This window comes from Pristis pectinata, chromosome 12 (genome assembly GCF_009764475.1).
Source record: "Pristis pectinata isolate sPriPec2 chromosome 12, sPriPec2.1.pri, whole genome shotgun sequence".
Classification (NCBI taxonomy): domain Eukaryota; kingdom Metazoa; phylum Chordata; class Chondrichthyes; order Rhinopristiformes; family Pristidae; genus Pristis; species Pristis pectinata.
In genome coordinates, this window is record NC_067416.1 from 37,303,070 (window position 1) to 37,328,263 (window position 25,194).

Below are 25,194 nucleotides of genomic sequence, written 5' to 3' on the forward strand. Positions count from 1 at the left end.
AGGAAATGAGTTGATCATAAAACAGAAACCCCAGTAATCAATGAGCTCCACGGCTCTGTCAGCCTTTCTGGACAAAAAAGCTACAAATATTGCAAATCTGAAATAAAAATAGAAAAGGTTGGACCGTCTGTGGAAAGAGAAACGGACTTCGGAAAGTTTCCCATCGAAGACCCTGCCCCACAACCGCAGCCTCCGCCTGCTCCCTGCGCCGGTGCACTCTGGGAAATGTAGTTCTCCCGACTCCGTCGCTTCAGGCGACATGGCGCACTACGCTTCCCGACGTGCAGCGGACCCAACGCGCATGCGCGTTGACGCTTGCTGGTTTGCGGCCGGAAGTAGAGCGAGGGCCGGGGGGAGGCGTCGGTGGAAACGGCAGCGTCCCGGTGGGTGACAGGAATCGGCCCCGGCTCGGTCTCCCCCCTGCCCAAGCCATGGCCAAGAGGCGGATAGAGAAGGTAAAGGTCCCCTCCGCCCCGAGGGAATCAGACCTCAACTCGCAAACGAGTGCGGGCCGGGCCTCGGCGGAGACAAGTTTTCCTCCCTCCCCCCCTCCCCCTCACCCCCCTCCCTCCCCCTCATCCCCCTCCCTCCCCCTCATCCCCCTCCCCCCCTCCCTCCCCCCCCTCCCTCCCCCCCACCCCCTCCCCCCCCCCACCCCCTCCCCCCCTCCCTCCCCCCCACCCCCTCCCCCCTCCCTCCCCCCACCCCCTCCCCCCCTCCCTCCCCCCCTCCCTCCCCCCCTCCCTCCCTTCCCCCCACCCTCCCCCCCTCCCTCCCCCCCTCCCTCCCTTCCCCCCACCCCCTCCCCCCTCCCTTCCCCCCACCCCCTCCCCCACCCCCCTTCTCCCCTCCCCCTTCTCCCCTCCCCCTTCTCCCCTCCCCCGCTACCCTCTCTCCCCCCCCGCTACCCTCTCTTCCCCCCCCCGCTACCCTCTCTTCCCCCCCCTCTTTCCCCCCCCTCTTTCCCCCCCCTCTCTTCCCCCCCCCCCTCTTCCCCCCCCCCCACTAATTGTTCGGCGGGGGCAGTGGCCCGAGGCCTCCGGTCCCCATCGCCGCCCCCTCCTCTTCTCCAGGGTAAAGCCTCGCTGGCCGATTACCACCCTAAACGAACCGGGTGAGGAGAGAGGGTCGGGCCCGGGCGATCCCACAATGGGGTCGTTGTGTGGGGGTTGGGACCTCCCCTCCCCACGCCAGTCCCGACTTGCGGCCGCCGGCATAACGCCTGGTGAGTTATTTGATGATGGTCCACTTTGCCATCGACCGATGTCACCGGTTCCTGCTACAAAACCTTCCCTTCCCTGATGCACTCTACCAGGCCAACAAAAAAATGTGGATTATTTTATAGATTCATACATTTCTCCTTCCCCAATCTGAAGACTATGGAGCTCAGAAGAATCAGATTCATTATCATTGACTTATATAACGTGAAATTTGTTGTTTTGCAGCAGCACAGTGCAAAGACATGAATTATTATAAATTAGAAAATAAGTAAATAGTGCAAAACAAAAGGAATTACGATGTAGTGTGTTCATGGACTGTTGGGAAATCTGATGGTGGAGGGGAAGAAGCTGCCCTAAATCGTTGAGTGTGGGTCTTCAGGCTCCTGTGCCTACCTCAATGATATAAAAAGTTGCAATTTCTTTTTCCACTAATGTGCTATGGACATCTTAACTTCCATGTTTTCATTTTACAGAGATGTGTAAAATTTTAGTTTGAAATTAGTTTCTTCTGGAAAGTAAAACTGAGGAGGATTTGTGTTTCTGCCAGAGTTGTCATTATGATGTTTGCTGCACTGACAAGCCTGATGAAGCTATTTCTGAAGAGTAAAGGATATATCCTGTTGAAATGTTATTTAATGAATGGCAGAGCTGTTAATTTTTCTAATTCTACTGTCAACACTCAAATGGTGGATTCTAAGTTATTACATTAGTGTCTGTGCGACTCTACTGCCTGGACTAGTTCTCTGTTTAATATGTAAATGATATTCTACTTGCAACCTACTCCTACTCTGCACATATCACTGATTTTGTTAGGTGGGCTTGGTAAAGGGTTGTATGAATGTGTATCAGAATATTTAGGAATTTTGTGGCCATAAAAGAATTCTGCCAATGATGATTCATTTATTCGTTATAATTTTAAAATCTTGTTTTTCAAGAAGGAACACATCTGTCCATATTATTGGACTACTAAGGCTGTTTTCTCATGGGAACTACATTAGTTGGCATCCTGAGAAAGAACTAAATTATGAAGAAAACCTGATGTCTTAATTTGTCAGTCATTTCTTACCACTATTCATTCTCTTCTGTCAAGGCAAAGTTGGTGTTGCTGTAAGACTAATACTACTTAGGGAAGAAGTATATCTCCATTTTGTGGGGAATCATGTTATTTGAATATTCTGAATCCTAATGATTTTCTTCAAGATTTAATATTAATCATATGAGGTTCAAAGTTTGTTGCAAAATTTCAGTATTAATCTCTTTGTTTAAAATATTCTTGAAGTTTGTAGCTTCAGGTCCAATTCCAGGTGTGAACATGGGGCAATACACCACACCACAGGATAAGCCCTTCAGCCCACGATGTCAAGCCAAAATAATTAAACCAATGACTCCTAATTAATCTCTCCCCTCTTCCCTGCACGTTGACCATATCCCTCCTTTTTCTGCATGTTCGTGTGCCTAACTAAGAGTGTCTTAAACACTCTATCTGCCTTTACCACCACCCCAGCATGTGTATTCCAGGCCCCCACCACTCTCTGCGTAAACAAAATCTTGCCTCACACATCTCCTTTGTACTTTCCCCCGCCCACCTTAAGTACATGCCCTCTAGTATTGGACATTTCAGTCTTGGGAAAAAGATTGGCTGTCTATCTATGTTTTGCATAATTTTATGAACCTCTATCGAATCTCCCCTCAGCCTCTGCCACTGTAGAGAAAACAGTCCCAGCTTGTCCAACCTCATAGCAAGTGTCCTCCAAACCAGGCAGCCTTCTGGTAAACCTCCTCTGCATTCTCTCCAAAGCCTCCACATCCTTCTTATAATGAGGTGACCAGAATTGAATACAATACTGTAAATGTGGCTTAACCAGAGTTTTATAAAACTATAACATAACTTCCTGGCTCTTGAACTCAATACCTTGACTAATGAATGTAAGCATGCCATATGCCTTCTTTGCCACCCTATCAACCTGTATAGCCACTTTTAGGGAGCCATGTACCTGAACCCCAATATCCCTCTGTTCATCAGTGCTGGTAAGGATTCTGCCATTAACAGGGAACTCTCCCTTTATGTTGGATGTCCCAAAGTGCAGCACCTCACACTTGCCTGGATTAAACTCCATCTGCCACTTCTCCACCCATATCTGCAACTGATGTATCCTTTGGCAATCCTCTATGCAATCCACAATGCCACTGATCTTTATGTCATCTGCAAACTTATTTACCCACCCCACCTCATTTTCATCCAAATCATTTATATATATGACAAACGTATATAAATTACAGGAGGATATAAATAGGCAGTTTGGATTGAAATGAGGAAATTATACCAGAAGAAGACACTTGTGTTGGAAGAAATTAGCCAAATAAATTGGATGTAGTGATGCTAAGTTAAAGAGAGCACAAAATAATGTTCTTTTGGTTTCTGTTAGTTTGGCAGAATAGTAGAAGTATGTTGTGTGGAACTTGTAAGTTATGAAAATTTCAGTAATCCATGGATGTTCAAGAAAACAACTGGAAACTGTATTGTTTAGTGTTCTTGTTCAAGCCTGAAGTGACTTATTTTAAGAAATTCTACCTGGCAGGATAATAGTTTCCTGGAATGCACATTGTACATTGTAGTCACTTTCTCCTCTTCCCCACCGACCCTTTGCCGACTCCACCTGTCTAGAGAGGGTTAGCAAAAAGAGAAAGATATCTGGTTGACTTTCTCAGAAAATCCCCGAAGGAAGATTTCGTGTGATGACTGTGCAGGAATTACTGAATGGCCTTGTTACCTGACAGCTATACATTGCTGAATTTCTGTGATGAGGAGAAATATAGTGAGAAGGGATGACAAACCTCATTTCTCCAGATGGGGAGAAATAATATCTCATAGGGTGAGCCAGTAATTACAGAAAATTGGAAGGATAGATAGTTTTATTTCTACTTGTAGCATCAGGACAAGAGAAGTAAAATTGACTATAGAATATCCTGAAAGATAGGATAGGTAAGTGGCCAACTTCTTATTGAAGTAACATGCAGGAAATACGCAGCAGGTCATGGAGCATCTGTAGAGAGGGGAACACGTGTTTTGAATCAATACCTTTGTCATTTGACCTTGGGGAAAAGTGTTGTTCAGGTTTTAAGATGAGAGAATAGAGAGGAAAGTCTCTGAAAGCGTGAAAAGCAGGAGGGACTCAATTTTAAAAAAGAATGATAACACAAGCTGAAAGTGTCATAATTAAGTAAGGAGACAATTACTAAAATATGAAATTAAAAGTAAAAATTTAAGAGTACCTGATGTGAAACAGGCCAGGCCTGTCAGGAGGTAAATGTTTAAAATATTAGTCCTGATGTAATCTGCAATAGCATTATCTTTAGTTGAGATGCGCACATCCTGCAATATTAAATACGCTGAAAGAAATGCAAAAGCAAACCATAAATGTATTTTTTAAAATGGAAATTGGTGTTGCCAGAAGATTGGAGGGACTGGCTTTTTAAGGCTCAATTTTAAATTTATTGATATAGAACGGAGTTCTTTACTCTGTATCCATGAATATGTGAATGGTGCTAGCAGGCCCCATAATGATTGTGTCCCATTGCACAACGGTTCACCAGAAAAAAAGTGTCTTAAAATAAGACTCATTGTGCCAGTTAAGTACCTTCTCTGTTCTACTATCATGCCAATCAACTATCTTCTCTATGCTACTAGCAATGTTTAGATTATGATAAATTATGCATCAGTAGGATTTCGGATGTAGACTGCCAGTAGAATGATACACCTGCATTAGTTGATAGTTTTTTTAATTACTTGCAACCATGGTGCTTTTTTTGTTTTAACATTGTGTATGATATAGACATTTTTAAAATCAAATGTACATGGTTAAGTTTTTTTTAGAGTTCCATGGGCAATACTAGGTATCGGTTATAATTTGGAAATTATTGTTCAGTTTGTAAATGACCTAGTTATAAATCTGTTTGGTTTATAATTGGATATAGTGCACTCTCCAGTCCTGAATTGAAGTCAGTTTAACAGGTCTGGACTAATTTATTATAAATGTCTATTCTTTATACAAGATTCATTTATGACAACAGATTGAGAGCCAACTCTTCTTAGTGTTTCATCAATAGCTACACTAATTATAAGTGCAACAATACAAATGAAAAACTAAACATATAAATGTTGGAGCATTAGTAGACTTGCTGGTTAAATGCTTTGAGCCAGGGCTGCCATAAGAACTTCAGCAAGAAGCTTGTTAATGGTATAAAGGCAGGTGGGGAAAGGCCATAGGAAAATCATGCCAGCAAATAGACACTGAAAAAAGCACAGGGGAATATTAGAAGATGTAACTGTCTTTTCTATAATAAAATAAAAAGTATGTGAAACATTTCTAAAGCAGTGAGAGACCTTCCAACCCATGTCAAGAAAAGGACAATTGATAAATCTGTTTTTAAGATAACTGCTGTTTATCAACAAGTCTGTTCTCCTTGGCTTCCTGCTCAAATCTGGAAGTCAATGGGCTAGCTTCCTAATTGCATCTTGCAGATAACTTCCTTGCACTCTGTGTATACCATTCTGTTGTGAACAGGCAAGACAGCATTTATCTTGTTAGCTTGGAAATCTCAATGTGGCATAAGCATTGACACAAGAGTGAGTGTATGGTTAAACGCTGCATTCTTTTAATGGTGCTTGGAATTCCCTCTCCTGGTGGACGTCTTGCACTATGAAGTCATGAAGAAATTGGTCAAGCTACTTGTACGGGAAGAAGCAAGGTAGCGTGTGAGATTACCTCCATTCAAATTGGGTTGAATACATATGGATGAGTGGAATACAATATTTTTGGCTAATAATTTGTGTCATGTTGTTTGGTACTTGAGCAATCTCATACAAGGATGAGGAACACAGTAAGAGACCTGGTGGACATTGATGCACTGAGGGAATACACGTGACAGATACAATTCACCATGAACGAATGAATGCTTTTATAGGAAGACAAATGATAGACAAAGTTAAATTGTGTAATTTTAAAATGGGGTGAATAAGCAGGGACCTACAGGTCTTTATGCACAGTCCTTCAAATGTGACAAATTATGGAAGATGGAATCCTGGACTTCTGAAGAGTACAAAACCCAGGATGTTATGATGAACCCATGTAAACGAAGTAACTAAGATTGTTTGAAGCTACTTCTGTGCAGCACAAGAGGAGGAACAAGAATTCTTTGGAAAGGGTGCAAAAGGTGTTTAGTAAAGCAGTTCAAGAATATGGATTACAGTTATGTGGATAGACTGGAAAGGCTGGTCATTAACATGTTGAAACACATGCAGGGTTTAAATAGAATAAATAAGGAAGCAGCATTTCCAGTGGCTGAAAGAATGATAGCCAGAGGACACAAATTAATGTGATTAGCAAAATAATTGGATAATATGGAGAAAACTTGCTATAAACAAGACAAAGATTTGGAATATGCTATCTGATGGGGTGGAAGATGTAGATTCAACAGTAGTTTTTGAGAGGAAACTGGATGCATATTTAAGTAAAACAAAAATTGCTGTTACCTGGGGGAAGAAGCAGGTACTTAAGAAATTACATTTTTTCTGCTCAACACTCTGTGCTACATAATGAATTTTTGAACCCAGCTTTTGAATTTGAAATATTACATAAATCTGTAATATAGCAGATCCTCTGATTGTTAGTGCCAGACTTAGGTTTCCATTAGTGTCGGGATCAAGCTGCAATTTGCTCAATTTAGCCACAGTTTTTATTAGCAGCATTAGTAACCTACTTAATGTGTAATACTACAAGAAAATGTGACTTAATTTTTTATTTGTTCATTTTGAGATTACTTAGTTATTGTATTAATAACACATTTGGCTATTTTTATAACTTTGGATCAACATTAAGAGTGAGCCTTTCACAACTGTGCTTCCTTTTAGGTAGCCTGTGAAATGGGATCAGGCTGCAGGTAGGCACACAACAGCAGTTATCTGCTCAGCTTGTCTATACTGGAAATGGTTGCCAAGGCAAGGTAGCAGGGTGTTACTCTGCAAGTCAAGAGTAGGTAGAGTATGGTTTGATTCTACCAACAGCATTGGAATTTGAGGATGAAGCTCCATATTTTTTGTACAATGTTTTTACAAAAAAACCTTATTTTTCCTCTCCAGTTATCATTCTCTCCACTGAAGGCACTGAGTCATGCTGGGGTACAGTTCAACATGTACATGTCACCATTCGATACCTCGCTCAAGTGGCCATTCTTCATATGTGAACCTAGACAATGGGTTTTTGCAAGCTGTTCGGCAGTGGGGGGCATCACAGCTGAGCCTGATCCTGTCCACGCACGCACTTCACAGCAGGTGAATACTGATCAGGACCTGCACCCCTGGCTGATTTTTACCTTTCACTAGCCCTTGGCTGTTGAGAGCCCCTCCTGCCACCCTAGCTGAGATCGGCTAACTCAGCACAGACTGGGAATTCGAATCTGGGATGTTCTGGTAGGTATAGCTCAGTCAAACTCTGGCTTCACCAACTGAGCTATTAGGGAGATGCACAATGGAGTATTTTGTTTTGTAAAGTGTGCTGTACTTTGTCCCATTAGCAAAAATGTTACTTTAAGGAAATACTTTAAATATGAAATTGTTTGTCTCTTGTACTTGCTCAACGTCTTCACTTTTCCTTAAATATCCGTCAGTTTAAAGCATTTGCATTCCAACATTTTAGATCTGTTCCTCAATGGATTGTATTTCTTTGATTTGCATGATAAATTAGTGTATTTAATCCACTTGAAGTACTGATGAGACTGTTCTTTTGTTGTCTTCTGAGCTTCTTGATGAAATTGCAATCTTAAGTTTTCTCCCTGGTTTCATCAGTCACTTTCACATTTCCATTTCATTTTTATATGTTTTGATGGCCACAAACACTTTTTTGTTTAATGAGTATTCCAGACTGTATTAAATATAAGTAGCTTGGATAAAAACAAAGGGGTCATTAGCAAAGTTTAGCAGCTTTTGTGTGCTATTAAAAGATTATGAATCCTATCTTAAAACAGATTGCTGTCTCTTATTTTTGCTATTTCTGCTCTTGGTAGAAGATGCCTCTATTCTGCTGTCAGCTGATGCCTCTGCTTCATTTCTGGGGTTGGCCTCTCCCAGACCCAAGAGCTGCACTTCGGATGCATTAGCTGCACATCTGTGTTCTGTTTTTACCCCCACAACCTCTTTTTTTCTGCTGTGCTTTGAGGAATGCCGTGAAAAGGTGCATTTGTGTGCACATAACTGTGTATGGACCATCCCACAGTAACTGCACCCTAACGAGCTAAAATCACACTAAATCAGTACCAAACAGGCTAAATTAAACATTTTGGTTACAAACTATTAGTGAGAAAATAGTTTAAAAACCGAGATTTTAAGGATTCTCAGAAGAACACTTTTATCTTGAATCAAACTTGTGAGCACCAAATGAGTGAGTAGCTGCATCTGTACAAGCACAAAGTGTTGGAGAGAATTGAGTCTAGCATTTTCATCAACAGTTTCTGGAATAGCTTGAGCATTCGTCTCAATGAGAATCCCACTGCTCACTCAAAGTGTTTGACCTTGCCTGCCATCCCTGTTGTAAATAACAGGATGCCAACCAGCCCCATTCTCGCTTCATCTTGGGCCATGTGCTGTTGATTCTGAGGTACCCAACTCCTCTGTTCCTTGATCCATTTGCAGCATAAGTTCTCTCTGCATGTACGCCATTCTAATCCATGTGCTCCATCTCTCAATCATAAGCAACACCAGGGAGGAGTTCTGGTTAAATACATTAAAGCTTTGCATGGTACTGGACTGGTTGAAAACTCTGACCAGTCTGTTTATGATTAAACACCAGAATGTATAGTTCAAAATGCAAATAAAAAAACTGCAGATGCTGGAAATCTGAAGTAAAAACAGAAAATATAAGAAATGCTTAATGGGTCAGACAGCATCTGTGGAGAGAGAAAAAAAGAAGAGTTAACTTTTTAGGTTGAGGACCTTCCATTGGACATAGGAAAAGGTAGAAATTAAACATATTTTAGGATGCAGGGGAGGGGTGAGTAGAATAAAAGGGAGTCCATGATAAAGAGACCCACTGACGCAAGTGATGGTGATGCTGATTGTGAGATGGTGGTGAAGGCTTATTAAATGTAGCTGATATGGTGAGGAGGTGTAGATAGATCAGCTGTGATTAAGATGCCTTCAGCCAGTGACACTATCACTTGTATCAAGTGTTCTCTCTTAGTGTCTTCTCTGGCACTTGCATTCCTTTTTGTTCTCACAACCCATCCCTCCTTGCAACTTAAAACATTTGATTTCTAACTTCTAGTTCTAAAGAAAGTCATCAACCTGAAACTCTGTTTCTCTCTCCACAGATGCTGCCAGACCTGCTGAATATTTCTAGAACACAGAGTTCCTTTTACTGCTTGTAGAACAAAAATATACTTTTATGGAATGGATTGTCAATAGTGTACTTTGAGGTAGAGTCTACTTTTGCCTAACTTTGGTTATCAGGGATGGTATGCTGCAATATTCATCTTAATGCATATTTTACCATGACACATAAGCAGATTGCTGGAGTGTTAGATTCTGATCACGTGGATTAACTGTTGATTGTAGTTGAGCTTGAAAGAAATCAATTTTGTTTAACAGTCTATTCCCATCATTTGTTGAGCTTGTGATGGGAATATTTATCACTTCACACCTTGTATATGGACAAGCAGTCTGTGTGTGGAATAACTGTTGCATTAGTGCACCAATACAAACTTGCTGTCGTGATAAAAATCAGGATTTTACATTTTGTGTGATTCCAATGTATGCTATGCATTTATTATATGTTAAATATAGACCTTTAGGTTCCTGGAATTTAAATCCACACAATGATTTTATGACAGTCAAACAGCTCCTTTTGGATTAAGTACATTGTGAAATCAGTCCTGGAAAATTTCTGAGAGATAACATTAATATTTAGATACAAATAAGTATGTTTATTTGGACAATGATATCCAAATTGATGCATATTTGATTGAAGTTTAACTTGATTGTATTTCTTTTCCCATTCTGAGTATTAACGTTTTTCATTGCTGGTTCAATTTTGTGTAGCCTGTGAATCAGTTTGTTTTTAATGTAGCATTAGTATTTGTGCTTACCATGGCACAGCATGATGTGAGTATTGACAAGTGTTAGATGTCTCAAGTTTATTTATTTTTCAGGTTCAAGGATTTGATGGGCTAAAGCTTAGTTTGCATTTTAATTAAAGACTCTTTTTCTGCTGAAATCGTAAGAGTTTAAAGATGATTTTCATAAAAGCTTACAGCAACCAAATTTGCATAAACCATACATATACCTAACGAATATTTTACTAGCCAGGTACTCCAGCAAGTATGTGAATTTTTTTTTGCACAATGTGATTTTGCTGCAGTAATAATTTTTCTTTTGATCATTCAGGAATTAAAAGACTTGCAGCGAGATCCACCAGCTCAGTGTTCAGCAGGTCCATCAGGAGATGATAGTAAGGGTGTTTTGTTTTTAAGATGCACATTTTTAAGAATCTTTTTCCACCTGTTCTTGTCCTAAACGTTGCTTAATATTTCTTGCCTTCAATGTTTAGTGTTCGCTTGGCAAGCCACTATAATGGGACCAGTGAGTAGTTCAGAATTTTTTACATTTTATTTTCATCTTTAAAAGAAAGTACCTGATATATTTAACATGTTTTTTTCCTTTTCCCTAGTATGACAGCCCATACCAAGGAGGAGTTTTTTTCCTTGCAATTCAGTTCCCTACAGATTACCCTTTTAAACCACCAAAGGTGAGTTGAATTTAGGACATTCTGCACATTGAGAGGGAAAATGGTAACTTTCTCTGAGGGTAATAGTCACTTTTTATACTTTTTATAAAGGTTGCATTTACAACAAAAATATATCATCCAAACATAAACAGCAACGGCAGTATATGTCTTGACATTCTGCGGTCACAGTGGTCACCGGCATTAACAATATCGAAAGGTAGGGTCAATATCTTTGACATTTTGAATATACTCTTTGGGTATCATTTCATTGTTCATACCGTATCTCTTTTGGAATTTAAGTAAACTTTTTGTTTAGTAAAGCAAACATTTGAAACTGAAGGCCACCAAATGAAATTTGAAGAGTTGTTTTCCAACTAAGCTCAAATGAATGGAGCTTTCTTATATTTTGGTATTCATCCCACATGATCGCTCTCTCTATTCAGAATATAAGTATGGTGAGGCTAGAGGAGGAATGGTCAAGTTATTGTTCAGAGGAGTAATGCATGTTTTGGAGCTGTAGTGCGGAAAGGAGGGAGGTGGATGGGTGCAAGGCGATATTTTATCTGGAAAATGTTGTACCTGCTCTGATGTGATTTGGCATATAGGCTTTGGATATTGAGGATTATCAAAAAAAGAAGAGGTCGGATTAGAAAACTGGTTCCAGAGTTGCAGGGGTGATGGCATGCCTAACCACAATTGGCTGCTGAGATAGAGGCTACAGTAGTACCTAGAATAGAATCAGATGGGGTAAAAAAATTAAAAGGATTACATTATTTATGTTTATGGATTTGTGTGGATCTGCACTAGCACAGTGGGCAACATGTCTTCAGTGCTAAATTTCTACTAATGCCAACCTCCTAAGAGCTTCATGTTTATTCTTATATTAACTGCAGTACTGTGCTGGAAATTTGTGGCATGGAAGTAAGTCGTCAGGCCAAAACTTGATGGCAGGTTCATCTCACTTTCCAGCTTTTGCTTCCATATCCTTTTATATTATGACTCTTTCAAGTGTTCTTCCAGGCATCTTTTTATATGGTGAGGGTTTGCTGCACCATCAACCTTCAAGCAGCAAATTTGAGACCCCCAGCACTCAGTAAATTTAACATTTTTGCAATTCTCCTGCATTTAACAAAGCTGGCCATGCTAGTTATTGACCTCTCCACTAAGGGAAAAAGACACTTGTAGTTTACGCTGACTAAGCCTGATGTCATTTAGCATGGTTCAATTAAATCTTCCCTTGGACTCCTTTTTTCCCCAGCCTAGAAAGCTTCTCCTCATTACTCCCCAGCTGTGACGATGTCACATAAATCTCCTCTGGACCCTAAATACTGCTGCCAGATCCTTCTTATGGTAGCACAATCTGCTGGAGGAACTTGGCAGGTTGAGCAACATCCCTCAAACCCTCTCCCAAGATGTTGCTTGACCCGCTGAGTTCCTTCAACAGATTGTTGTTTCAGATTCCAGCATCTGCTGTCTCTTTCCTGTAGTGGGGTGACCAGAAATGTATACTGTATGATGGCTCTGGTCTAACCATTGTTTTATACCGTTCTAGCCTGATCTGCCTGTTCTTGTATTCCAAAGTCAAAGTCGAGTTTATTGTCATACGCACAAGTACATGTGTGCACAGATACAATTAGAAACTTACTTGCAGCAGCATCACAGGCATATAGAATTAGAGACACAACATTCACAAGAAAAACAAATGTAAATCATACAAGAAAGAACACAATGAGAACAAAAGAAACAGAGTCCCCTTGTGGTGCAAAGTAGTCATAGTGTTGCTGTACTGAGGTAGTAATTAGGGTTGTGCAGTTTGGTTCAAGAACTGAATGGTTAAAGCTGTTCTTGAACCTGGTGGTGTGGGACTTGCAGGCTTTTGTACCTCTTGCCTGATGGTAGCTGTGAGAAGATGGCATGGCCCAGCCAATAAAGTTGGGCACCTCATTTGCTGCCTGTCTGTCCTGCTACCATCAAGAATTTGTGGACATGCATTCACCAAGTAAAGCAAGGAGCTAGTTCTGACCAACTGATTCATGAGGCTAATATGGGATCCCACAGACTCTGCCACTGATAGGTTGATAGTCTTGGAGAGGTGCTCTTTCTGCCATTTATGTTGGGCTTCTGTGTGCTCCTGGTGACCAATCTCTTCCCAGATGCTCCACCATTTAAGTGGCCATGGATCAGTGATTCCTGAAAATAGGTTGGAATGTTATGACTTTTAACATAAGGACATAAGAATTAGATAGGCCAGATGGTCCTTGAAGCCTGCTCTGCCTTTCATCAAGAATATGGCTGATATTGTACCTAATTTCCATTTCCTATCACTATCCCATGTTAACATATCCTTTGATTCCTTAATGTCCACAATCGATCTTTTTTTTATGAATGAACATAATGACCATACTTCCACAGCTGTCTTGGGTAAGGAATTCCAAAGATTCACTGCCCTCTGAGTGATGAAATTTTATCTCGTCTCAGACCTACCACTGCTTCTCAAACTGTGCCTTCTGGTCCTGGACTCCTCAGTCAGGGGAAATATCCTCCTCCTTGCAAATAGCAAATTTAAACATTTTTCAAGAAAACATTGAGAACATCCTTGAATTTTCTGCTCTGTCCATCTGGTAATTTCTTGGTGTGATTGAGTTTGAAGTGATTTGTAAATTTTGGGAGCTTGGTATTGGCATGCAAATGACATGACCAGGCAATCAGACCTGACAGAATATAATTCGGCCCTCAATGCATGGGATATTGGCTTGGGAGGAACACCAACATTGATTCAATTATCCTGCCAATGGATTTGGAGGATTTTGTGGCAAAATACTCTCCAGTATTGTGAGGCGCCTGCTTACAGGTAGTTCATGTCTTAAAAGCACATAGAAGGGCAGTAACCACTGCTGCAAGGTAGACCATGAGTTTTGCATTGAGTTTCAGGTCTTTGATTTTCAAAAGGTCTTTTCCTCAGACAGTCAAAGCTGTGCTTTTGCACTAAAGGTGATGATGAATTCCATTAATGTCTACCTTCATTGAGGGATGGCAATCATTGTGTTAAAAAGGAAGAAGTATGGCAGAGCCAAGCTGAGTGGGAAGATAGAAGATTGGGAAATTTTTAAGGTGCAGCAGAATTTAACTAAAAAGGTAATTCGGGAAGAAAAAATGAGGTACGAAGGCAAGCTAGCCAGGAATATTAAGGAGGAAAGCAAAAGCTTTTTTAGGTATGTGAAGGGAAAGAAGTTAGTTAGGAACAATGTTGGGCCCTTGTAAACTGAATTGGGTGAAATTATTACGGGAAACAGGGAGATGGCAGTTGAATTTAATAAGTACTTTGGATCTGTCTTCACGGGGGAAGACGTAAGAAATCTCCCAGAAGTGAGGATGGACAAAAGGCAGAGGGTGACAGAGGAACTGAAGTGGATTGACATTAGGAAAGAAATGGTGATGGGTAGACTAATGGGGCTGAAGACTGACAAATCCCCAGGTCCAGATGGTCTGCATCCCAGGGTACTAAAGGAGGTGGCTCTAGAAATTGTGGATGCGTTGGTGATCATTTTCTGATGTTGCTTAGATTCGGGGTCAGTTCCTGAGGATTGGAGAATGGCTAATGTTATCCCACTTTTTAAGGAAGGAGGGAGGGAGAAAACGGGGAACTATCGTCCAGTTAGCCTAACATCTGTGGTGGGGAAGATGCTAGAGTCCATTATTAGGGATGAAATAGCGGCACATTTGGATAGCAATGATAGGATTGGGTCGAGTCAACATGGATTTACCAAGGGCAAATCATGCTTGACTAATCTACTGGAGTTTTTTGAGGATGTAACCAGGAAAATAGACGAGGGAGATTCAGTGGATGTTGTATACCTCGACTCTCAGAAGGCATTTGATAAAGTGCCGCACAGGAGATTGGTGGGTAAAATTAGGGCTCATGGAATTGGGGGGCGGGTATTAACATGGATAGAAAACTGGTTGGCGGATAGGAAACAAAGGGTAGGGGTGAATGGATGTTTCTCAGAATGGCAGGCCGTGACTAGTGGGGTGCCACAGGGCTCGGTGCTGGGACCGCAGCTGTTTACGATCTATGTTGATGATTTAGATGAAGGCATTGTGAATAACATTAGCAAGTTTGCTGATGATACAAAGTTGGGTGGCAGTGCGACATGTGTAGAGAAAGTTAGGAGAATTCAAGGTGATTTGGATAGGTTGGGTAAGTGGGCAGATACTTGGCAGATGAAGTTTAATGTGGATAAGTGTGAGGTTATCCACTTTGGGAGCAGGAACAGGAAGGCGGATTATTATCTGAATGGTGTGGAGTTAGGTAAGGGGGAAATACAAAGGGATCTAGGAGTCCTTGTTCATCAGTCACTGAAAGTGAATGAGCAAGTGCAGCAGGCAGTGATGAAGGCTAATGGAATGTTGGCCTGTATTACAAGGGGAATTGAGTACAAAAGCAAAGAGATTCTTTTGCATTTGTACAGGGCCCTGGTGAGACCACTCCCTGAGTATTGTGTACAGTTTTGGTCTCCAGGGTTAAGGAAGGATATCCTGGCTATAGAAGGCGTGCAGCGTAGGTTTACGAGGTTAATTCCGGGGATGTCGGGACTGTCTTATGCTGAGAGGTTGGAGAGACCGGGATTGTACACGCTGGAATTGAGAAGATTGAGAGGGGATCTGATTGAAACATACAGCATTATTAAGGGATTGGACAAGATAGAGACAGGAAATATGTTCCAGATGTTGGGGAAGTCCAGGACCAGGGGGCATGATTTAAGAATAAGGGCTAGGCCATTTAGGACAGAGGTGAGGAAAAACTTCTTCTCCCAGAGGGTTGTGAATTTGTGGAATGCACTGCCTCAGAGGGCAGTGGAGGCCAATTCTCTGGGCACTTTCAAGAAGGAGCTAGATAGGTTTCTTATAGATAGGGGAATCAAGGGATATGGGGACAAGGCAGGAACAGGATATTGATTGTTGAGGATCAGCCATGATCTCAAAATGGCGGTGCAGACTCGAAGGGCCGAATGGTCTACTTCTGCTCCTATTGTCTGTTGTCTAATTGGTTCCTGTTTCCCAGTGTCTCATTGTCGACCTCTGTTTTTGGAGGGTTTTGCAGGTTAATGTAAAAACAAAAAATGCTGGAAACATTTAGCAGGTCAGGCAGCATCTGTGGAAATAGAAACAACTAACATTTCAGAACTAGGACCTTTTGTCAGTTCCAATCTCTCGTATGTTTCAGTGAACATCTTGAAGGTAGTTTTGAGCTAATCCTCTGAATGTGTGTACACACGGGCATCCTCCGCATATTGCAGCTTGATCGCCAAAATTAGGATGAACTTAGTCCTGGAATGGAAATAAAGTAGATTGAACAGTTTCCCCTTTGTCCAATAGGATAACTCCTCTTCAACAGGAGGTGAGGTGCAGCAGTACAGAATGAAAAGGTGTGCTCAGTTTATCAAAAGCTCCCTCCCCTTAATGCTCCTCCAAAAAGTTTAGTTAAAATAGTCAGACATGACCTTTCCCTCAGCAATCCATGTGGACTGTTTTTGATTAATAGTTGACCAATGTCAAACTGGACAATAGTTGAATTATCTCATTTTCCCTTTTGAAACAAAGCTACCACATCAGCAAACTTTCAGTCCTTCAGCACTATGTCTTTTGCTAAAGTGATTGGAATATTATAAGCGCAGTCACTTTTCAGGAGCCTGAGATACATTTATCTGGGTCTGGCAATTTATACCCTTTTAAAGGAGCTAAGCCCCTGAATGTGTCCTCTATTTACTATACACAATACAGAATGTTTTTCCTTTAATATCAATGCCCCTACCATCTCCTCTTCACAAACTTGCAAGACTAGGGTAGCACAGTGGCAAAACTAGTAGAGCCACTGCCTCACAGCTCCAGAGACACTGGTTCAGTCCTGACCTCGAGCACTGCCTGTGTGGAGCTTTCATGTTCTTCCTGTGACTGTGAATTTCTCCTGAGTGCTCTGGTTTCCTTCCATATCCCAAAAATGTGCAAGTCAGTAGGTTAATTGGCTACTATAAATTTTTCCTAGTGTGTAGATGAGTGGTAGAATCTTGGGCATGTTGATGGGAATGTGAGAAGGATAAAGTAGGTTAGGATAGGATTAGTGTAAAAAAAATGGGTGGTCGGTGAGGACTCAGTGGGCTGAAGGGCCTGTTTCTGTTTTGTATTACTGTGTGACTCTTAAGACATGCAAACTATGGAGGTGCCTTCCACCTCCATTCTTGGGCTGCCTTTTGGTCTTCAGTGGCATCCACACTTTCCACTCTAATCATCTTTCTTTTCATGTATCTTTAAAAGTTTTGGGTTTTCCTTGATTTTACCTGTGCGTATTTCATGGAACCTCTTTGCTGCCTTAATTTTCTTATCAATTTCACTCCTGTACCTACTATACTTGCTGTGATGTTGAGTTCTTGATTTGTTGTAAATGTTCTTGTCTTGTTTTATCTTGCCTGTTCCTTGATACCCAAGGGAGAGTCTAGAATTGTGAGCTTCACCTTATTTTTTTAACTCCAATTCCTCAATTGTCTCCTGTTTTGCTAATTTATCTTCCAGTAGCTGTTTCCAGTCCATTTTTGCTAAATCATACTTCACTCTAGTTTAGTTGCCCCAATTTGGACCTTTTACTCCCATTCTAATTTTGCCTCTTTCCACAGTAGTACCAAATCTAACTGAATTATCTTCATTGCCTATGTATATTCTCTGTTTGCTACCTTTTCCAATTGCCCAGAGTCTAGTACATCCCCTGCCCTCTGTACATGTTGATTAAAACAAAGTTCTGCTGAATGTATTTCAATAATGCTGTTTCTTCCACATCCTTGACTTGGGTACCTACCCAGTTGATGATGGAACAGTTGAAATTTCCAACTATTGCAGCTTTGTTATTTTTGCACCTCAAATCTGTTTACCTATTTCCTCACCTTCCTCTAACTATCAGTGGTGATATTGTACAGTCTCACTAAAGTGATTGCCCTCTTTATTTGTTTCTCAATTCAATCCATTTGGTCTCTCATTGATCATTGGAGTAAATCACACCTCTTTACCTGTCACTCAGAGGACTGCATTATTGGAGATGGCATACTTTGGATGTGATATTCAACAAATATTCTGACTAGCCAATACAATCAATTTAAAAGGTTCTATGACTCAAAGAAATTCAAGAGTTTTCCTGCTGTCCTGGCCAAAATTCATCCTCGGCCAAAATTCATCCTCAACCAAAATCATTAAACAGAATGACTGGTCATTAATCTCATTGCTGATTATAAGATTGTGCACTGCATAAAATGGCTGCCATGCTTGCATGAAAATCAACAGTGATTACACTTCAAAAATACATCATTTGTTGTGAAACACTCTGGATGTTCTAAAAAGCTGGAACGTATTTGTGAGCTCTTTTTCTCCTGCACATAAAGGATTTAATTTGATCTGTTGTCTGAGTTAATTACAGCAATTATGCAGATTTATAATACACTTGGGAGTAATGGCCATTGTTCTTCTTTCTTGACAGTTTTATTGTCTATTTGCTCATTGTTGTGTGATCCTAATCCTGATGATCCACTTGTTCCAGAAATTGCACACATGTACAAAACGGATAAAGAGAAGTAAGTACCATCTGTAGGATTGTTAGAGCCACCTACAAATGCTGTTTAATCAAGGTTTTTTTATTGCCATTTTTGACTAATTAAAGTGCAAATTGAAAGCACCCCAGCAATAGCCATTTGCTCCTATAAATATGTTGAACATTCAGTTAAGTTGCAAACATGTTATAAAGTTAATTGGAAAAAGTCCATATAACCATTCTGGTTAAATTTACCAGGGAAAATAACTTGGTGAGATTCTCAGGAAACTGTGAAGCTTTTTATTAATTGTTTGCTTCTTGAAACTTAGCACTGGAAACCTTTGCAATTTATGCAAAACTAATGCACCAGTTTATCTGATTTTCACTGAATCACTAAAGAGACAAAAAAGGATATAGAACCACAGATGTACGTAACTACAAGACTAAATAAAATATATTCTTCTTTCGAAGGCCTGTTTTGTCCAACCTTCAGTACCTCTTTCAAATGCTCATGTAGGTTTGCATTCACATTATCCACAGAAGATGATGGGAGCCCAAAAAATCATCCTACACTGCTGCTTATGTTTTGATTTGTTTCAGAACACAGGCATCCTTTCAGCAAAGAAAGCATGTCTGCTGGTCAGTAGCCTTTTCCATGAACCAACCTTTCCTTGAATGATTTGAGAAAGAGACCTAATACATTCCCCTAACCATGGGCTTCCTAGATACAGACTGAACACTGAAAAGTCAAGAGGACAAACCGCAAAGAAACCTACTGAAATATTGCCCTAATACTGACATCAGACTAGCCACCAACCATCCGCTTAAAATGGGCTCCAGGGTCAGGTGAGGCAGCTGAACCAGTGGAGATGAAGGCTGCCCAAGAGGACTGACGTGAGCAAATTGAGAAACGCAGAACAATCAGCATTGTGGCCATTTGGCAATTCAGTTTAAGTGATCCCTTAAATCTGTTTGTGTGTAATAAAGTGACATTTTAGATCCAGAGAGTAGGGCTAAGTTCAAATACATAACAGATTACATATTCCTTTACAGTCTGCTTTGAATACAACTGGTCTTCTCAAATTTCCATAGACTTAAATCACAACTCTGTTAAGTATATTTTTGTGCTAAGTTTGTGTTGCTTGTTTTACTTTTGGTAGATACAACAAGCAAGCAAGAGACTGGACTCAGAAGTATGCAATGTAGAATTGGTGATATTTGTACAACAATCATCACAAGAAGAAAAACTGGCAACATTTTTTTTACAAATGGAACCCATGAAGTTCACAATAAATATTCATTGTGGGTGATGAGTATTGTAAATTTTCTTTAGTTAAAACTGCAAATAGAAAAATGCTCATTGGTCTTTGCTGAAAACTGCAATCAGTTTTTGCAGAAATTGTCAAATGAGCAATGGACCAAGTAGTTTACTATTAAAGTGCCACATGGTGGGTTTTTAAACCCCCTTCTTACAAGCATTCTAATGCTAATTCTGATTTCCTTTCCCCAATAAATCTGCTTTGCAATTCTATGCATTTCATTTTTCTCTTGTATTAACAAACACTGTTATTTGAGGCATTTTCTTTTCACTTTCCTGTCCTTATTCTAAAATATTGTATAAAACATAGGAATAGATATCATTGCCATCATTGAGTGCTGTTGATGAATTCTGCCAAGTTTAAATGATGGCCCATCTATTTTGGCAGCATTCTACTCATTTACTGTAAGTGAAGGAGATGCATCATTCTAAAGTTTATACTTCAAGTGAGTTTTTAACTTGTGTGATTAACTGGATCACTCAGCAACCTTTGTGTTGTAGTGCATGCAAAGTATCATGTGTATTGAAAGTTACTCTTTATTACCCTGTCATATGTGCAAAAGTTATTTTCATCTAGTTTTCACTGTCATTGGGGGATAACTGCACATGTATTTCATGCTAATTTTTATGTTTGACATGCATTCATTGTTACCTATCTCTGGGGAAAATGTACCTTCACTTGAATATTTTTCATAACACTCTTTACAAGATCCTCCTTTCCTGCTTTTGACACATTTTCCATGTGGTTATGTGATTTTTATTAAGTCTGCCAGTTGGATACAAATTATTTGGAAATTAGATGCAATCATGGAAAACTGTTTATCTTGCAGCTCATAATATATTGCAGATCTTGAATTCACAAATGAGTTTCTTGCCACTCCACTATGTATAAAAAGTTACTGCAATATGCATCCTTATCTAAGTCGCAGAGAATTGAACTGTTCTACTGGTAATTAAAGCCATTTGAATGCATTACCAGTGCTTTGCTTTCTTATATATATATTAAAAAAAACTAAATTTTCTGCTTCATAAATTTTTAAAGATATTTATTCTTGAAACTTCCAGCCGTCTGCTTTTTATTTTGCTGCATGAAATGTTTATAGCCTTATGTAGTCTGCCCCCTATTCTTTGTAAAAGCCTATTTTGTCATTTCAGAGCACTTTAAGAAAGTAGTGTTAATGTTTAAGGTCTTGTAACGTTTGTCACATCGTTTTGTGGTAGGTCAGTAGACCTGAAGCACTAACTTCCAGTTTCCTCAGATGCTACTTGATCTGAGTGTTTCTAGAATATTCTGGGTGTTTGCCAACATCTAAAGTACTTAGTTTTATTCAACATTCATATTCACAGTGGCTGGTCCATGAGGTACAAAAACTAGATTAAATTGTGAACCAGTCGCATTCAAAAAATCTTTTTTATAGAGTATTATTGCATATTTCAGTTCACCTTTTCATGACAGTAGTGCTGAATTGAAAAGTACAAAGCTAAGTGATGGGAATGGAGGTTCTTAAAAGCAGCACATGGAGGAAGGTTGGTTCCATGTCTGACAACTGCTGAATATTAATTATGGATCCCTGAGATTTTTTTTCTTAAAGAACTGTTAAAACTGAAAAATCACACAGCTTGTGCGTCTTTATGTTCAAATAAAAGAGGTCACAAAAATCACTTAATTGCAGAATCAGTTTTGAGTTTATATTCTGTGTACTTTGGATGAGTGTTATTTTCCCCCATATCTTTTATTATAGTTAAAACCTGTCTTTTGGAACATTAAAATTTTGCATGTGTTGTATATTATTTGCAGCAAAATCTCCAATGAAGAGTGTAAATTTGGAAAGCTTCTGATTTTGCAGAATTTTTGCTGGGAAAATAATTGCCAATAAGATAATGTTTTGCAAGTGACCCTGTTGAGCTGGGGTAGGTGGCCATCACTGGTCATGAAATGATTTGGCATCTTGCAGGAGAAAGAGCACTGTCAGAGAACCAGTCTGGGTTTTCAAAAGTTGAGTAATTACATAAAATCAGGGGAAATCTAATTAACTTTTCAGGCAATGTCCTTCAAGAAGAATGTATTGGTTTCTGGGGGAAGGGCAGGGTGGTTGCCATACTTCAGAAAGATACTGGGGCAAAAAGAAGGGTTAAATTATAAGAACAGGTGGGTTATATCAGTATTGTTTTGAATATGGTTAATTAAGAGGTGATCCTCCTGAAGTAATTATGAAAATATTTGATTAAGGTAATTAGAAACTCTGTCTAGTGGGAGAATCCAGAACAAGGAGGCAAAACAAAAGTTGTTTGGCTCTTCACATCTAACATGAGAAAAAAATTTACAAGCTAGTGTAGGGTTGGCAAACCTGTTGTGGAGAGGTCATTGACGTTAATGGTCATTTCTCAGATCAGGTTTTAGAGAATTGTGAAACCAAGCCAGATAATGGAGTTATCGTGAAGATTATTTGTGATATAATCAATTAAACTACAAGTTTGAGTGGTTAAATGACTTCCTCTGGATTCCATGTTGAAGTTGAATCTGGTATTTGAAATTGGTTAGACAAATTGAATCTTTCAAAAAGATTTTTTTTATGACATTCATGGCGTTAAGGCATGATAGCTTTATTGACCAAATTCCTTTTTATTTATTGGTGGGATGTGTGTCATTTTGGTAAGACCGGTATTACCCATCCTTAACTACCTTGAAGATGGGTATGATCTGCCAGCAGGAACCAATGCTGTCTGTATGGTGAAGTTACTTCTGATGTAATGTTAGGTACAAAATTCCTGAATTTTGAACCCAGTGATGATGATGAAGGAAATTTAATATATTTTAGGTCACAGTGGTGTGTCACTTGGCAGGAAACTTGTAGCTGCTGATATTATCAAGCACACACTGCAGTAGAGGTAGCAGGTTTGATGAGTCACTGTATGTAGCCCATCAATTTGTTGATACACACTGCAGGCATGGTACTGCTGTAGAGGAAGAAGTAAATATTGCGGTAGGTGGGGGGTACTAATCAAATGGACAGCTTTGTACTGGTTGGTTTGGAGCTGCTTGAGTATTATTAGAGCTGTACCATGCAGTTAAGTGGATGGTGTTCCATCATGCTCCTTTGATGTGTTTTAGGGAATCAGATGAACTACCAAACTACAGTGAATTAGAAGTATTCCTTTCACAATTGTTTATGTTGATATTTTGAGAGTATTCAATAAGGTCAGCTTTTATAGATTGCAATTTTTCTGTTACCATAGAACAATACAGCACAATACAGGCCCTTCAGCCCACCATGTTGTGCCGACCTAAAACACGCCTAAGACTATCTGACCCCTTCCTTCCACATATCCCCTTATTTTAAATTCCTCCATATGCTTATCTAACAATCTCTTGAACTTGACCAACGTATCAGCCTCCACCACCACCCCAGGCAGTGCATTCCATGCCCCAACCACTCTCTGGGTGAAATATCTCCCTTGAACTTCCCACCCATTACTTTAAAGCCATGCCCTCTTGTGTTGAACATTGGTACCCTAGGAAAGAGGCACTGGCTGTCCACTATCTATTCCTCTTAATATTTTGTATACCTCTATCATGTCTCCCCTCATCCTCCTCCTCTCCAAAGAGTAAAGCCCCAGCTCCCTTAGTCTCCTCATAATCCATACTCTCCAATCCAGGCAGCATCCTGGTAAATCTCCTCTGCACCCTTTCCAACGCTTCCACATCCTTCCTATAATGAGGTGACCAGAACTGGATACGGTACTCCAAGTGTGGTGTAACCAGAGTTTTGTAGAGCTGTATCATTACCTCACGGCTCTTAAACTCAATCCCACGACTTATGAAAGCTAACATCCCATGATCTTTCTTAACTACCCTATCCACCTGTGAGGCAACTTTCAGTGATCTGTTGATATGAAGCCCCCAGATCCCTTCTACTATCCTCCACACTGCCCAGAATCCTGCCATTAACCTTGTACTCCACCTTGGAGTTTGTCCTTCCAAAGTGTACCACCTCACACTTCTCTGGATTGAACTCCATCTGCCACTTCTCAGCCCAGCTCTGCATCCTATCAATATCCCTCTGTAAGCTTTGAAAGCCCTCCACACTATTCACAACACAACCGACCTTTGTGTCGTCTGCAAACTTGATAACCCACCCTTCTACCCCCTCATCCAAGTCATTAATAAATATCACAAAAAGTAGAGGTCCCAGAACCGATCCTTGTGGGACACCACTAGTCACAGCCCAACAATCTGAATGCTCTCCCTCCACCACAACCCTCTGCTTTCTACAGGCAAGCCAATTCTGAATCCACATGGCCAAGCATCCCTGGATCCCATGCCCTCTGACCTTCTGAATAAGCCTACCATGCAGAACTTTGTCAAATGCCTTACTAAAATCCATGTAGACCACATCCACTACACTACCCTCATCAATCTTCCTGGTCACCTCCTCAAAGAACCCTATCAGGCTTGTGAGGCAAGATCTTCCCTTCCCAAAGTCCCTAATCAGTCCATGATTCTCTAAATGCTCATAGATCCTATCTCTTAGAATCCTTTCCAACAGCTTACCCACCATAGATGTAAGGCTCACTGGTCTGTAATTCCATGGACTATCCCTACTACCTTTTTTGAATAAGGGGACAACATTTGCCACCCTCCAATCCTCCAGTACCATTCCCGTGGACAACGAGGACTCAAAGATCCTAGCCAATGGTTCAGCAATCTCCTCCCTTGCCTTGTGGAGCAGCCTGGGAAATATTCCGTCAGGCCCCGGGGACTTATCTGTCCTAATATTTTCTAACAGCTTCAACACATCCTCTTCCTTGATAACTACATGCTCTAAAACATTAACCTTACCAACAATGTCCTCAGCGTCATCAAGGCCCCTCTCTTTGGTGTTCAAAATACGATTTTCTTTATAGGATATGATTTACAAAATTCCATTTTGAATATATAAAATATAAACAGAATGGTGCAGAATAGAATATGTTTACTCACAGATTGGAAATTCAGGAGGCATATGTAATTGTCAATCCTTCTTTCTGTTTATTTCCATAAATGGTGATGTTGTGAGTGGACAAAAACATTCTCAAATATGAATTATGTACCAATGAGCTTCAGGGAGCAGATTATTAAAATTCAAGCAGTAAATATCAATGAAAGACCATTAACTTTCTTGGCATTTGAGAGCTGATTGTGACTATATTTGATTATTGGTATGGTGGTGCTTAAGCTTAATGTGTGAGAACATCTTCATCTTCAATCTCCTCTCTGGGATAAATGTCATCTGATCTTGATATTTGTCACAATTCAATGTTCCCATCAAT

General features: G+C 40.2%; 1 protein-coding gene across 5 annotated transcripts; it reads left to right on the plus strand.

Moving 5' to 3' along the window:
* The first annotated feature begins 275 nt into the window (after positions 1 to 275).
* ube2d1b (ubiquitin-conjugating enzyme E2D 1b) lies at positions 276 to 21,546 on the plus strand. Of its 5 annotated transcripts, none has more exons than XM_052026898.1 (8): positions 295 to 455; positions 7,360 to 7,551; positions 10,657 to 10,720; positions 10,820 to 10,851; positions 10,940 to 11,017; positions 11,108 to 11,213; positions 18,516 to 18,609; positions 19,727 to 21,546. In XM_052026898.1, the coding sequence occupies exons 1-8, from the start codon at positions 432 to 434 to the stop codon at positions 19,770 to 19,772; spliced, it is 636 nt and encodes a 211-aa protein (XP_051882858.1). In that variant the 5' UTR covers positions 295 to 431; the 3' UTR covers positions 19,773 to 21,546. The 5 variants fall into 5 exon arrangements, with proteins under 5 accessions (XP_051882859.1, XP_051882858.1, XP_051882860.1 ...); XM_052026900.1 differs by lacking the exon at positions 7,360 to 7,551 and adding an exon at positions 9,585 to 9,689 and having other exon boundaries at positions 331 to 455; XM_052026902.1 differs by lacking the exon at positions 295 to 455 and adding an exon at positions 9,585 to 9,689 and having other exon boundaries at positions 7,413 to 7,551.
* Positions 21,547 to 25,194: the final 3,648 nt, after the last annotated feature.

What these genes read in the sequence shown, in the direction of transcription:
- ube2d1b (XM_052026898.1), top strand. Translation starts at nt 432, where the DNA reads ATGGCCAAGAGGCGGATAGAGAAG. An exon ending in GGCATTAACAATATCGAAAG is followed by an intron (nt 11,214 to 18,515) that starts GTAGGGTCAATA and finishes CTTTCTTGACAG; the next exon opens with TTTTATTGTCTATTTGCTCA. An exon ending in TACAAAACGGATAAAGAGAA is followed by an intron (nt 18,610 to 19,726) that starts GTAAGTACCATC and finishes TACTTTTGGTAG; the next exon opens with ATACAACAAGCAAGCAAGAG.